Here is a 16,352-nt window from a genome sequence, read left to right as displayed (position 1 = left end):
AACTTATTAGTGAAAGAATGGTATTGGAAGATAAAAAGTAAAGAAATAAAATTATTTTCTTATGAAAATAAATTATCTAAATAAAACTCAATCAATCATAGAAGACAAAATTTCTTATTAGTAACAATTTTTTTATTAGATTCTGATTATTTTTTTGGTATTCCAAAGGGAAAAACACAAAAGACAAAAAGAAATGAGCTCAGACAAGTGGATTCGAAGACAATGTCGCATGTGTACAACGTCACAATGATCGTTCTCCTGGATAAAAAAAAATAAGAAATTCTTGTTATTTATCGGTAAAATAATATTTTAGTCGCTAAAAATTCTAACTGATCTTCAAAGTTCGGATAAAGGGGACTAGTTGTGTATAAAAAAGATAATATCGCTTCTAATACACCCTACCTAAGATAAGTTGTATTGTTATTTGTCTGATTACTAAGGCACTATTGTATTTCTTCTAACTGTTGGTCTATCTAATGGTTAAAAATTGATTCACCCCAGTAGAATAAACCATAACTTTATAAGTTAAGTTTAGTCATTCTAGAGTCTAAACATATTTTTGTATTTGTTACTTTTAATATGTAGAATACAGCTTACATCTAAGTTCGTAATCCTTGATATTAAAATAAACAAATTGATTTATTGATGTTCTAAAATCTAATAAATTTAAAAATAGAGAACTTAAAACTTTGGCCATGTTATCATTTCATGAATTTGAAATTATATGGAAACATTTGAATTCTTGACCTAATATTAAAAAATTAAAAAGAGACAAGGGTGCATGTGAAGTATTTAAGAAATTGTACGTGTAAAAATAATTTTTTTTCAAAAACAAAAAAGAAATTAACTAAAAAAACAAAAAAAATGTAAAAATACTAGAAAAACATCATCAAAACTCAAACTCATGCAATCTTTGCCAAAGAAGTTTTATACCTATCTAAACACACTTTTGTTTTTTGAAAAAAAATCACATAATACGTGATTTTTTTACTCAGAATCCGGCCACCATTTTGGTTGTTGAAAAATCAAGGCTTAAGGATTTGGTGTGAAAAATTCATTTTCACCTATTTTGGCCCCCAAACTCATAATCTCTAAAAGCTTAAAAATCTATTTTATCATGATAAATAACTTTCAAAATGGTTTAAAAACACAAAATCAAACCGAGAAGGTTTTCTCTTTCAACTTTGATTTATTTTTATATGCATGATTAAGATTCAAAACCAACTCCATATCATCCTAGCTACTAGTTGAATGGAACGTGTTGACATCAATTTTGGTTATCGAAATCGTAACAACCAAATACTTTTTCTCTCTAATGTCATTTTCCAGCAGGACTTTTTTTATCTCTCATCCAAAAATCAAAATTGTTTTTTTTTAAGTACTTTAGGACTAAAATAAATTTTGGTGTAGCACATATGGGTAGCCAGATCAATTGTATCCTCCTTTTACTTGGTTCTCAAACCTTTAATTTGATACTTTTACTATAATTTCAAGAATCATTCCATGCAAATAGGCTAGAAAAGTACATAAAAATAACTTTAAAAGGATAGAAAAATAAGAAAATAATCTTGTGGACTGAAATGATTTTTTCCTCTGAATATTATAGTGGCCATTATATTTCTCCGTGTTGTTAACTTTGGTCCCTATCATTGAAATTTTCCAATCCTTAATAAAATTTTACAAATAGTTCATCAATTTAGACCTAGAAAGATGCAACTAAAAAACATTGAGTAAAAAAAAAATTGATACAATAATTGTCCTGGGTGTTTTAGTATATGTTACGTTATAATTACTGACGGCTAACTAATTGATTTTTTTAAACAAAAACAACCAAAGAGGTTTCTATTTATGTTTTCCAATTACAGAATCAGAAATTAAAAAAAAATTGTTTTTTTTTAAATATTTTTACTGAAAGAAAAATCTGCTACCACTGTTATGATTTCATAAAATCACTTGTTTGATTTTGAATATTATTGACAGTTGATTGTTAATTTTTTACGTTTTTAAAGTAAAAAAAAAGTTGTTTCTAATTTAAAATATCATTTTTAAATGGGAAAATGAAAAGTGAAAAATGGATCCCTAACTAATCTTACTAAGTGTAGATCACATAGTTATCATCAGACCCGATTCAAAAAAAGATTTGGCTAAGAGAATTAGGACCTAAATTACACGGGTTGATCCAGATCAACTTGAAAAAATTTAAAAAATTAAATTTTTAATATTTTATATAAAAAAAATTAAAAAATAATTTATATGAGGAAGAATTTCAAAGAAGGTTGGATGCTTGGGCCATGACTATCACCAGCAGCAGTAAAACTTGGCTGGTGAGGCGACACCTTGAAAATGGCCATATGTTAAAATGTGAGGTGAAGATAGTTGGAAACTGGAGTGACAAGGGAAGGCAGCAGTAGCAAGCTCTCCCTGTCAACAAAAGGGGCTTGGTTCTTCTTCAATTTCCTCGGTCTCTATCAGTGGCTGCAGATTCCCAAATATATATATATAGTCTCCATAACATTCTTGTTTGGAATGATTAGTCATCAGCAGAAGTCAAATTCTATGTTATATGAGCTACAGTTGGAACAAATTCAAAGATCCTCTTAGCAAGCATATATTGGTTCTTGATCAATCATAGGAATCGAATCTTGGGCTTCAATGGCCTCAATTCTCTTTCCCATTCTGTGTGCTGCCGACTATGTGTTTGGAATCCTCTATGCTTGGTTTCAGTTTAATTGACCAGAAAAAAATAAACAACAATGTCATAATTTTTTTCTTCCATTGCATCATCAAGCATCAAGAACAATGAGACCCCAAAAGAAAAACACGAACAACTAAGTTATTAAAATAATAAATACTGTATAATAGTGAGGTAGTGGGCTCTATTAGACGGGGGAAAAAAGAGAAACTATAATCAGAATATGCTGTCCTGAAATGTCTCAGTGCCATTTATGTCCATCACATCACAAGCTCTTTAGTTAGCTGCTTAGAGATGGGACATGGGAGTGTTTTTTTTCCTTTTTTCTTCTCTCTGGGAAGTGATGCAAGAATGACTGAATTGTGCAATTACATGGCAGTTGGTGATTTGTAAGTAAACTATACGAGGAATATCTAGGGAAGGTGTTTACCAGGCTGGAGATGGACTATTTAGGGCTAATAATAAATATGATACAGTGGACATGACAGTAGGTGTTTTGGTTCGGGTTTAATTTGGTTTGAAGAGTAAATTTAATAATTTATTTATTTTAATTTAGATAATTTTTTATCTAAATAGATATAATCTTGAAATAAACATGGATTAACCTGTCTATTAACGAGTTGATCGAACCGCTCACTACGGCTGGTTCTAATAACAATAATTTATACCAAATTGGGAGAGCAAATTACAGTGAATAGTATAATAAATGGGTGAATAAAATTTGTGGGAGTAAAGTGGGAATCTCATAAAGAAGGCTAGAGTTATTAAGCAACCATGACTTCACCATTCAAAATAAAAATAAAAATAAAGGGGAAGATGCTTTTGTAGCTTTAGACTGATTAATTTAGACAAAGTGCCACCTAAAAACCCTACCATCAAGGAACTTTCAGTGGGGATAGTACTTGGATTGCTTAATTCCCATGTCCTCATATATATAAAAAAAGATCAAATACCACTTCTCCTCCTACAAATTACCTACCTTTTGTGGAGTATTAAATTGGTGATATTGCTATTAGTATTTTTCAAATATACAGAATCACAAGTTGATTTTCTTACGTTGGAGTGTAAAGAAAAAAGATTCTAGGGTTGGGTCCGTCACTTGCTATATCAACACCATTGCATGTTTGCCAAGTGTGATTCATTATTAAAGAAGGTGAAAAACAAAATTAAAGTGAAGAAAGCACTCTAATGGTGGGTGGTGGTAATTGTGGCTGTGGTTTGTTGATGTTGTTATTGTCATCATCACCTAGCCTGTAGGCTGTAGCTGTCCTTTCCAAGCCCAGAGGAAATGGGTCCCAATTGCCTTATGTTAGGGTTAAGCCTTTTCTTACTATAATTTATCACCCTCTACAGCCCGTCTTCTTTTCCTAAATGGGAAAAGATCTATGAAGTACCTTATATATTCCTCTTCTCAAGTTTTTTAATTAACCTCGACCTGGAATTGGCCAACAAATTTATAATCAGCCTAGCTAAGTGAAGGGCACAGTCTCTTCAAGTAAGGTGAGGGAAGATATCTCTAGGGTTGCCTTTCATTAATTTCCCTGTCTTTGCCAGTAGTTATCTTTCTCAAGTAGTTAACATGGGTAAATTATGGTCTCTCAGCTCGAACACTAAGAAAAATGAAATCTTTTAGCAACAAGAACGTTTTTATAGCCCATCTTGTTTAATTATAGATACGATCAAGGGCAAGCACATGGATTCGGGAGGATCTTTACAAGGTGCTAGACGCATGATGGCCATGGTGATCATGGGCCAAGATGAGTGATGTTAGCAATTGATTTCTCACAAGTACACCTGCACATATATTAGTTAATTAAGCTTCCAAGTGGGAAGATTAATGCTAAGAATCTTGTGCATCCGTGTGTGTGATGGGGGCGAGGATGGGCGTGTGGAAAGAGCAGGATCGATGGCGAGTAATATCAGGCTGTCAGGTGGTTGAAGATTTATCGATGTCATGGGTGGTGACACCGCCCCCTTGCAGGCTGTCTCGTGGAGTGGTGACAAATTTGGCATCACCCCTTAATTTGGTTTTAAATCTTTAATTTTTAGGGGAACCTTCTTTGTCAGATTCACGAAAATATACTATATACCTACCATCTAAACAAATTAATTAGCTTGATCTATGTATATCGTGTTTTGTCTTTTGTCCAGTTAAGTCACAGCTAAGTTTTTAGCTCTTCAAGAACAGATCACCATGATCAAGTCATCTCAAATTAACACCAGAAAAAACCTCATTAATCTATATACTAGTAGATGTTAACAGATTAAAATTATACCCTCGTTTTGTTTTCTACTGCAAATGAAGGCAATAAATCTACATGGGGATCATCCATACAAATACAACAACTTGTTGGCCCAAATTAATATACGAGTAATGTGATGAACTGTAAGGCATGTATTTGAATCTAGGAGGTAAGTTCTACTAGACTTTTTGGACATGGTAGCCTAGCTAAGCCATGACTAAGCACCACTTTTTCCCATTATTCTCTTTCGATTTCCAGGTAAGAAAGGGTGGGAAAAGGGGAAAGATCAGAAGAAGCAATAGTTTCCACCATTAGTGCTCTCTCTTTTCACAACCTGGAATCTTTTTTCCATTCGTGGTTTTCGTAACATTTTGAAGTGAAGATGAGTTGTTCCTACCTGTTATTCGTGTCTCAAATTGAGTTGGTCCAGGCCGCAAATTATAAATCAGAAGAATTAATTACTAGGGCTTGCATGATTTTGGAAGCAATATATAATAATTGAAAGAATTTTGTCAGAATATCTGACAGAAACCCACTCCCTCTAGTCTCCACTCTCATGTCATTTTCACCAAGTAGTACTCCCAAACCCATCTCTCCTTAACCCCCCAAAGATGATCACAGTAACCAAACCAAAACCAAGAAAATTGAACGGCTCTGATTTTTCAATTATTGGAAATGGGTCCCACGCATTGTATGCATGATTGATTGTTCTTTAGCTAGTATTAAATCAACTCATGGAGAAAGAAAGAAGGAAAGAAAGAAGGAAGGAAGGACAATGCCAATGAAATCTTGAAAACCTGCAAGTACTCCTTTCATAAATCAAATATTACACACTACTTGTTCTCACTAGAACTGACTTGATCGACAACCCAACAATATTTAATCAGACAAAGTACTTACTTAATCTAAATCCAATTTAAGACAAAAACATAATCTTAAACTGGAAGCAGACTTTCTTGATTTCTTCTGGTACTACTGCTACTACTGCTATATTGTAGCGGAGACCCTTAAATAAACAGAGAAATTGATCATTTCTCGCTAGTAATCATTTATGTTCACTTACATTAATAACAGTAGATTAAAAACCCAAATCTAAAATCATAATTTCATTACTCCTTTTTTAATAATAATAATAATAATAATAATAATATATTGCTGCTGTTGTTGTTATTACGAGGATATGATAGGATTATTATTATTATCATACCCAGGAGAGAAAGCCAGGACACCAACTTCAACAAGCTTAGGCACAAGATGTCCACTAAGGTGAAGAGCAACAAGAGACTCGAGACCACCAACACAGGTGCCGCCGATGAAGACAGCTGGGGCAAGAGAGGAGGGGGAGGGGGAACCGTCTTCAGCGGCGGGAGGGAGGGCGGAGATCTCGTGGTCGTCTAATTCGATGACAGTGGGGTGAACACCAATAGTGGCAAGGAGTTTCTTCATGACATGACACATGCAACAAGAAGATCGAGAGAAAATGATAACAGGGTGCTCTGATATAAGTCGTTGGATTCTTGTCTCAGTGGATTCTGCACCGTCGATGGATAAAGAGGAGGAGTTTGGTGGGGTAGTGAGGTCGAGACGAACGACGTCGTTGGAGCAACGTCGACGTAGTCGTTGCATCGCCAGGACGGGAATTGAGAGAGAAATGAAGTGTTGGTGTTGTGGAGGAAGGAAGAGAGTAGTAGGTGCGAGTTGATGTCAACGGGGGGAGCAAGTGGGAGCTTATAGAGGGAGGAGTGTTTATATTTATAAATGAAAGGGAAGGAAAGAGGAGGGGAGGAGGTGGGGTTGCTTACATCACATAGTACTGTGTTTGCAACTGCAAATTACAAAGTCTTTTGCTTTCTTTCTTTCTTTCTTTCGGGATCAATGCTTGCGCGAGTTTATCTTACTTTTCCAAGCCCACGCGCCCACACTGCTTTCTTAGATGTACGATTGCTTCCTTACAAGTTATATTATAACTGTGTGTGTTCATCCTGTAGACTAAAGTACCTTCTGTTCTTTTTTTCTTTTTTTTTCTTGATTAGAAAAACAAATTGTTTGGGATTTTATATTTTAGTTTTTAGTTTTTTTTAAATTAAAATAATTTATTTTTATTTATTCAATCTTTGTCCAGAAACATAACATAATATATTTAACATTTAACACGTTCGACAACTTACATGTATTCAGGGAGCAGCCGATATTATTATTTAGAGAGAAAAACACAGATCTACAATAGTAGAGTGGAGGAGGAGGAACTCCCTCAACTCTACTCTACTGTCAAGTGAGTGCCTCAGATCTCTCTCGCACTGCAGCATCAGCTGCTACCCAAGGCAGCTTCTCTCTCTCCCTCTCTCTTGCTGCTACTTCTGCTACTTACATTTGCTCATGTTTTTTCCCTTTATTTATGGTTTGTTTTCCAATCAAATAATTACTGGGATGGATGAGAATGAAAAAATATGAGTTTTAAAAAAGAATAAAAACAAGCAAATTTGAGTGAGATTTTTAAACCTGGATTAATAACTAAAACTTGCAATATATGAAATTCTAGATCCGATCTCAATAAAAAAAACTCAATTCACAACCAATTTAATGTTGAAAGATGAAGTAAAAGAAAATCAATTTTAAAAAATTATCTCAAATAAAACAAATAACAATTAAAAGAATAAGCATCAGATTTAAAAGATAAAAAATTAAAGGGGATGAAATTGAAAAGGAATCTTAATTTTATAAATTATTCCAAACAAAAAAAATAATAATCAGAAATAACAAATTAAAGAGCTACTTTAAAATTTTAAAGGGACAAACATAAAAACCGAGTATATTTTAAAATTATTGGCATGGTTTTTTTAATAATACTTAATGGATGGTGAAATATAAAAATATCTCCGGATCAATTTGATATTAACTAAAAAGCTATAATGATAAAGATAAGCAAGGTAGATTTTTATTTAAAGGGTAATTAAATAATTATATTGATATAAAAAAATTGAAAAGAATATAAAGCCTTTGATTGTGAATTTTATTCCTTTTATCTCAGGGGTAGGCAATTTATTTTACTGTGAAGAAAAGTAAATAAATTATTCTACCCCATGCAATTTAAAAATAACAATTGAAGTTTCTATGGTTAAAGTACAACTTCATCGTGAGACTACTCTACTGAATAGTAAAACTGTAAAAGTAAACAGCCAAGGAAATTACTGTTCCTCTATACTCAAAACACTATTCCATGTCCCGAAAAGAAAACTATAGGAAAGTTACCGTGTCCCTGTGTTCAGCACATTATTCCACCCCTAGAGTTACAGTAACTTCCGTAGTTTAAATTAATTTAATGGCAACTTATTTTTGTCGCGTACCAAAATGAAAGAGTTATTTTATAATATCCTACCCAGCGAGGCAGTCACTTGCATCAAACACCGTGTAAAGATCCCAGCCATTCACGTCCATTTCACGTATGATTAACGTCATCATTTTCGGTTCGGTTTGGTTTTTATCAAAAAAATATTAACCAAAATGAAATTTTTTAAAAATTTTTACCTGAAACAGGTTCAAACCGACCGGTTTCGGTTCGGTTTGGTTCTGTTTTTTAGACAAAAACCTGTTCAAACCGGTTTGGCTCTGTTTTTTCTGGTTTGACTCGGTTTTTTATCGGTTTGGCTCGGTTTTTTTTGTTTTGGGTTCGTTTCGGTTCTGATTTTCAGTTTTGGGCTTATAAAACTGAAACCGAACTGAACCGGTCGGTTTTTTTAAAATTTTAATCGATTTTTTTTCACGGTTTGGTTTTTTTAATTTTTTTTCCTAGTTTTCTTGATTTTTCAGTTTTTTTCTCACCACTCCCCTACACATAATTGTATCAATTGCACCCTCACAATTGTAGCCAGAGCATTTCTCACGTTTTATGATTTTATGTCAACGAGAGAGGTAACAGCATGCGAGATTTTTCTTTTCAATTTAATATTTAAAAATTATCTTAAAAAACAAATAATACGCATTTAAACATGAGACAGGAAATAGACAGATCAAGAGGGGTAGAATTGTGGGGAGATTGGATTTCACGAGGCCAGGCAGCGCGTGAAGGCTGTAAATGTGCACATAAATGGAAGTGATTGTAAGCAATACGGTAATTCGGAAATACTGGATAACTGCTGGAGAGGTGGCCACTCACTCACATGGGGATGGGTGTGGTGATGATACTCAAGTAAATGACCCTTACGTCACTTTGACTTTAACGTGGAACCGCAAGATTGAGCCGTTACGCCACCCGCCTTAATAAAAGCATCTTCTCCTCTTTGTTTTACAATAAAAATATTTTCTAAACGCTTCCCGTGCAGGTTCTAACCATCTTTCACATTACAGTAATTAGTAATTTTTATTTAAAAATATATTAAAATAATATGTTTTTATTGTTAAAAAATTATGTTTAATATTATTATATTTATAAATATAAAAAAATTAATTTTAAGTAATTATTCTTTGAGGAACGAGATGAAAGAGAGAACTTGGGTAAAACGAGATGAAAGAGAGAACTTGGGTACAGAAACAGAAAGGCTGTGGCCATAGCATTTCCCTTAATTTAAAAGGAAAAAGAAAAAGAAAAAGTCAGATGACGTGGAGAAGAGCTGCTGCTATTATGGTGGAGCCCATCCTCATGACATAATCATCGGAATGTAATTACACTTTCCCGTCATCATGACGTTCCCATTTTGACACGTGGTGGCGCTTTAACTTTCCTTCCGGCGTGGAGATTGTGGTCTTCGGGAAATAAAATGGAGGGAAGTGTGCCCATCTTCACTTTTGAAACTGCAAGCGTCCGGCCAATGAGTTTTTTCCACGTGGTTCGGCAGCCTGCTTGATGGTGAACGGTGGGGTGACCTGCGGTCCCTACCATCATAAATCAGGGAGGGTTCTTGAAGTTGAACCATCGATGGTGGTAAATATGGTGTCTGCCATATGTTGTGATTGATGAGTAAGCGGATGGCAACACCCAGGAGGAGGACCCACTAACCTTCCAAAACGTGGATGCCCTCTTTTCGTTATTTTTTCATCTATTTTTTTATAATTAACACTCAATTCTTGCACCCATGGTAGCTTAAATTGGAATATTTTCAATAAATAAATAGAAACAGGTAGATTCACCGAGCTTATATGATGACAAGAGCAATTTCAATGCCATAGTTGACCACGATATTGGGTGCATGGGAGCATCCAAGATATTAATTACATGGTGTTAAATATATTATCATTGCTTTCCTTCTTCTATATTATATAAACTTAAATAAAAACTTGAGCTTGAATGATTACGTACGACGTTTATTTGGGATTTTTGTCGAGAGATGTCATGTGTTTAATGTTAAGAGGGATGGCTAGACTATTAAATTTGAGGATTAAAAAGACTATTTTACTTTATAATCCAAAACACAATGATTTTTACCCTGAAATTATTCCCTTTTTTTTTCCGATTTATTTACAAAGAAGAATCTTGAAACATGCTTTAATTAGGTCAAGGTTTTGATGTCAATGTCATGCATGGTTGGTGGACACAAGCCTAACAACCATATGGATTTTTTAATTTTATCGTGTTTGAAATTTTAGTGTAAAATACTTTTTAAAATTATTTTTTGATTGAAAATATGTTAAAATAAGTTTTTTTCTTTGTATTTTTACATCAAAACCATCATAAAATACTAAAAGAAATTAAATCGATTTAATATTTATTTTAAGCTAAAAACACTTTTAAAAAACACCTGAAACAAAGGTTGTATTAAACATCCCTTTCATCTAGATCGAGAATTCGAGAGAGGGGGGAGTTGGTGTTAAATGACAAGAATGACCTCACGTGGATGATTGTATTTTTCTACAACCTAAAGATTATAGTTGGATACTCCACTTGACTGGATCTAATGGAAAGATTCAAGTGTAAGAATATGCAGTGTTCATTTATCATATCAGACCTCACAAAGTAATGGGAAGAGCATGGACCAGGCATCCTTTTATTAATTAGTTTTGTGGAAGTGGTACTCGTGGTCACCATGCACGCTAGGTCAAATCTAAATATCAAGTCGATCGTAGCTTTTCTTCTTCCTTTTTTTTTTTTTTTTTTTTTTGCAGATCGTCATGCTTAACATCAGCCATACAGTGTCTCTCTTTAATGTTTTCGTGGAGAAACCATAAAGGCTGTTGCCTGTGCTGGTTGCTTTGCCTTGTCCTAACTCAGCAAAAGGTCGACTTGGATTGCACAGAGGGCCAAAAAACCCACCAATGCATAATGGCAGGCAGCCAAATTCTTTACCTAAACACAATTCTTTGGTTAGATACGATGATCTTTGCCACATTAACACGAAATACAAAAAAAAAAAAAAAGTTGTATATATATATAAATAAGCTCTCGATCCCTGATCGATCCCAGCCTTTTTAATTCCTTGGCTTAACCCTAACAATTTATCCTAATTTTTTGTTGTAGTTAATTGTTTTCCTTTCTTTGAACTACTATTTAGTAGTTTGATCTAACAAAAAACCCTGATAAATATATTAATTAATATATGCATATAATTGGTTCTTATATCACTTGCCTCCATCAATTTACATACTTGTAGCCGATTAAGAGTCAATATAAGCAATATCCCAGTCAAGAAACGGGGAAGGAAAAAAGACTGAAACAATAATTATCGAAGCAACTATTTTCTTCCTCGTGTATCAGCCGAAAGGAAAAGAGAAGAAAAGAAGTGGAGGGGGGGAATGGAAAACCAGCATGCTACAGCTTCCTTGACTATTCATGGATCCTTCAAGCAGTAATTACCCCAAGTAATGCAATTTGTCACTATAGTTGACTATCACATACGTAGCAGAGGACAAGCCACATGACATATGCAATGACACCTTAGGGCAACTTCAAACGTTTCATACTTTTAGTTGCTTTATCTTTTTCTCTGATGGTTCAGATTTTTCTGTTGTTATTTGACCTGTCGCTAGAAATCCAATGATCATACTTCACACTTGAACCCTTTTCTCTGTTTTTCTTTTAGCTAATTATCTGAGGAATTCTGTGTAAATCCCTTAGACAACACTACCAACCAACACCTCACTGTCAAAGAACCATTTTAACCCAATAGCTTAATTAGCTGTTAGATGAGGTCACATTTATATTATTTTCTAACATACCCTCTCAAGTGAAAGCTCTTTGGGCTTGAAACTTGTATAAGCCCACTTTACCTTATGCTTAATTTTTATCAAATAAATGGGAATGATGAGATTCAAACTCGTGACCGCTTGGTCATCAAGGCTCTGATACCATGTTAAGGAACCATCTCAACCCAATAGTTTAAACTGTTAAGTGAGGTCGCATTTATATTATTCTCTAACACTCACTCGATTCAACAGGGGCAACCATCAATGATCCACACAGGATTCGGATTAATTATACTCTAAGTAGTTGAGAATCATTTAAGTTTTTTTTTTTTTAACGTATAATCTACAAGGAAAGAGCTAGCGAGTGCCCCAAGTCACTTTAAATTGTTGATTTGTATTAGGAAAATAATAAAATTAAATACTTCAATAAAAACTTCAATTTTTTTTACAAGCTTTAATTAGAGATTTGTTTGTTTTTAATGACAAGATTAAGCTAAAATTATATCCTCTTCTTTTAAAGAAACTTAAGATCGATTCAGCATGACGACATATATATGGTATAATTCCTTTATTTTTAGAGTATACGATACCCTTTGTTGATTTGATGATGTTATTTTCATGAATAATTAAGACTAGGAATAGAAACTAATTCAAATAATCATCATGAACCCGTCTTCCTCTAGAAAAAAAGATACCAACCTTTTCATTGATGGATCTTCTGTTTAATCTCTGATAGGCTAATTCATAGAATTTTGTATTGCACATCCAAGTCATTTGACATCATATAATAAACATTTATCTTTCTAATTTGTTTAAATCAGTTTATGAATGTTAAAATTATAAAATTTATATAAAAAAATTCTTTTTAACATGTATCAAGATATGTTTCAGGTGTGTGATTGGTATGATCGATAGTACTGTAGGGTATGTTTTTAAAAGTGTTTATTACTTAAAAATAAAATAAATTTTTATTTTATTTTTGACATCAAAATATTAAATTTATTATCAAATGTTAATTTAATTTTTTTAAATCATATGTACTTTTAATATATAAAAATAGTTACAAACGCAAAAGTAAAATGTGCCCCAAGTTGTAACTCGCGTAACAAGCAGCGGAATTGATTTGATTAGTAAATGGTACAAATAAAAAAAATAAATCAAAAAACATAAGAGATCCACGTGGGCAACAACATGGAGTAGCCTTCCAAAAGATGGTGTTGATCCACCAGAGACACGGAAAATGTGTACAACTTCAGTCATCACATCCGTACCCGTAAATGCGGATCCGCATTCTCCCATAGGGCGCATCAACCCTTAACGCGCACATTAGCACGACCTCCCTATAGTAACAACCCACTGTTATGACATGTCCTTAATTTGCTCCTTTAACCTGTCGGCGCCGCTGTCTCTATTGTTTTAATTTATTTAGCTCGTTGACTGATTGAGGGTGACACCTGGGTGACGTAACTTACATGACAGTCGCAGGTCATAAATGGGTCCCTATGACGCAATGATCTGAATCTGTGTCGGCTCTTCACCTTGTTTGCGGATTTTTTTTAAAATGATAAAAGTGAATTAAAAATATTGATGGAATAATATAGTAAAAAGTATTGGTAAAATAATATAGGTTGTACTTTTTTTAATTTTTGTAAATGAGAAATACGATTGTTATAGTTTACATTGACATGTTTAAAAAAAATATTAAATAGAAAGAAGAGAAGAGAGGAAAGAGAAAAAAAATTGTTGGAAACATTAAAATTTTGATTATAATACTACTAGTAAACTTATAAATATCTTATTAAGATAAATTAAATAATATAAAAAAAGTTATTAATGATGACTTGAATATGTCAGATTTATCATAAAAAACAAGTTAGTCACCCTTTATTTTTAGATGATAAGTATGTCTCACTTGGATAATTGTTGATTTTTTTTATTTATTAAATTTTTTTTGTTGGGATTTTTTTTATGGTACCAATAATGTTGTAATTGAAGGTTTGGTGAGGTTTTTTTCATTCATTCATTTTTTTAAATTTTTTTTAATCTTTCTTAATAATTTAATATTTTTTAAAAGATATTACTATTTTGCATATCAATAAACTATAAAAATTATAGTTTTTTAAAAATATCATGTTCAACCTTTTTCAAATATATTATTTCACCGATATTTTTTTTAAAAAAAATTCCATGCTAAAAATTAAGAATAGACTTGTTTGCGCTCGTTACTTTCACCCTTCTCTCTTGATCCTTTCAAAAGAGGGTATCTTCTTCTTTTCTCTCATGGCCCATATCAAGGCACAACTACAAGTACTTGTTCATTGCTGTCCGTCCACGTGGCAGTCATGATTGTAAGTGGGTCCATTTTGGGGGAGGTTAAATCATGATGAGTCAATCAAATGGGTGTTGGGTGAGATTTTGAGGCCAGACAATGAGGTGGGGGGTTGCTTATGGAGAGAAGTGTTGGGGTCCTTCCTCACCTTTATTGCAATTATTTTAGAAGCTATGGAGCTTAGTACTACGACTACAACTGCTGCTAGCTAGTACCGATTTGCGCAATTATGGAAGTTGGCATCTGTGGAAAGAAAAATCATGCATGCTTAGTGGCCAAGAGGGGCTTTGCTGAATTGTCAAATATGCATCAAATTAAGAATCGACTAATGCAAGATCCTTACGTATTGTACACTTTTGAAATGGTTGATTCAGCTTTCTTTTTTTGCTTCTGACTGTTGGCTTCTGAGTCATGAGTTCCTAGAAAAGCTAGGTTGCAATATTGGTTTGCTTTTTTTTTTCTTCTGTTAATTTGATCTTGGATGGCTAGCTAGGTAACATGTATGTATAGAGATGATTTTTTCACATTTTCAGTTTAATTAACAACAAATCATCCCTGTAAAGGTAATTTATTGGTGAAAGGAAATGAATTCCAAGCATGCATGATGCATAAATACTCATTTTCTAGGAAAACAGTGTTTACTTGATGTTGTTGTCACGTACGAACAAAAGCTATATATCCACCCTCCATAAAAAATGTGCATTGCTCGCCCTTTTAAATCCGGGAGTGAATTCATAGCCCAACATTCCCCTTGTAAATTACAAAAGAACGACCTCTGTCTTGCAAAAAACTGGTGGGGTATATATCTTCTGCACAATGGCAACAGCTAGAGATTGTCAAGCATCAATCTTGACAAAAGATTGCAAAACAGGACAAACTCCTGACATGTTGCAGCTTGATTTGTCTAAAGATTGTGATTTCATTAGGTTTTTGGATCTTCATATTTGTTTTGTTTAGGACATGAAATCATGAAGCAACATTAATTAGATTTCATCATTCATCACGTATTGTGGGTTTGGTGAGGCTGGGTGTTTATGGTTTTAATCACGGATTGTGGGTTTGGTGAGTTTATAATCAGAGATTGTGGCTGACGAGGGATTAAAGGGAAAGGAAGGTGGCGACTAGGTTTGGTGGGTAGAGAAAGAAGATGGGTGGAAGAAATAACCAAGGTTTTTTTATTTATTTAATGACAAGATTATAATATTTAATATACGCGTCACAAACTTATAAATAATTAGATGATTTTCTTTTTCATTTTGCATGCCAAGTACAAAATGAATTATTATGCGCGTATTAAAATTTAGGATATATATTATAGTTTTTTTAAATTAAATTCAGTAACCAAGTGCAATTTTGACTAAACTTCCCGGTTATTATTTATGAAATAAGCTAAGCTTTCGTCATTTTCATCATAATAAAGTAGACATGCAAAGCATGTATGGAAGAACGGGGGAATTTGAAGGGTTTTTTTTTTTTTCCCCTTCGAAGAAGAGGACCTTTTGATGGAATTACAGAGAGAGATTTACAGGAAAATTATACTCGCATGGACTCATTGAGTGCAGTCAATAAGAGAAGAGTAGATGTAGTAATTAATCTAGATCTTGGTTATTTTAATTCCAGCTCAATATATGTGTATGATATCATGGATCTTGGAGAGAATAAGAAATAAGATACAGAAGCAAGTTGCAACGAGGCCACTTTGAGTACTATATAAATTAAATTAGGGTTTCATTCATTAGAAAAGGAGTAATCATGCTGTAAAAATTCCCTCTCACGTTTTCATAACCCTAGTTTTCTTCTTTAATTTATTCTTGTCTACACGTATAGAGAGACATCACAAGTCTCTTTTCTCCAGGCAATGCGATCCCAAAAATCATGTTGATTATTCTAGTACTTGGGCAAGTCGTCATGGCCTAGGTTATGTAGCTGTAAAAGACAAGGCATAGGGCATCCCCTTTTGACCAGTACTCTTGCT

The 16,352-nt window shown here is 33.5% G+C and overlaps 1 protein-coding gene across 1 annotated transcript; it reads right to left on the bottom strand.

Moving 5' to 3' along the window:
• Positions 1–5,717: 5,717 nt before the first annotated feature.
• On the bottom strand, positions 5,718–6,675 carry LOC7462249 (glutaredoxin-C6). Its single transcript, XM_002308516.4, has one exon. The coding sequence runs from the start codon at positions 6,559–6,561 to the stop codon at positions 6,106–6,108; it is 456 nt and encodes a 151-aa protein (XP_002308552.2). The 5' UTR covers positions 6,562–6,675; the 3' UTR covers positions 5,718–6,105.
• Between the last annotated feature and the right edge of the window lie 9,677 nt (positions 6,676–16,352).

Source organism: Populus trichocarpa, chromosome 6, assembly GCF_000002775.5.
Source record: "Populus trichocarpa isolate Nisqually-1 chromosome 6, P.trichocarpa_v4.1, whole genome shotgun sequence".
In the NCBI taxonomy this organism is placed as follows: Eukaryota; Viridiplantae; Streptophyta; class Magnoliopsida; order Malpighiales; family Salicaceae; genus Populus; species Populus trichocarpa.
Note: the sequence above shows the minus strand (reverse complement) of the source record. Positions and strands in the feature narration are given on the sequence as shown.

Bases quoted from the DNA above. Each gene is read 5' to 3' on its own strand.
- LOC7462249 (XM_002308516.4), bottom strand. From the start codon at position 6,561: ATGCAACGACTACGTCGACGTTGCTCCAACGACGTCGTTCGTCTCGAC.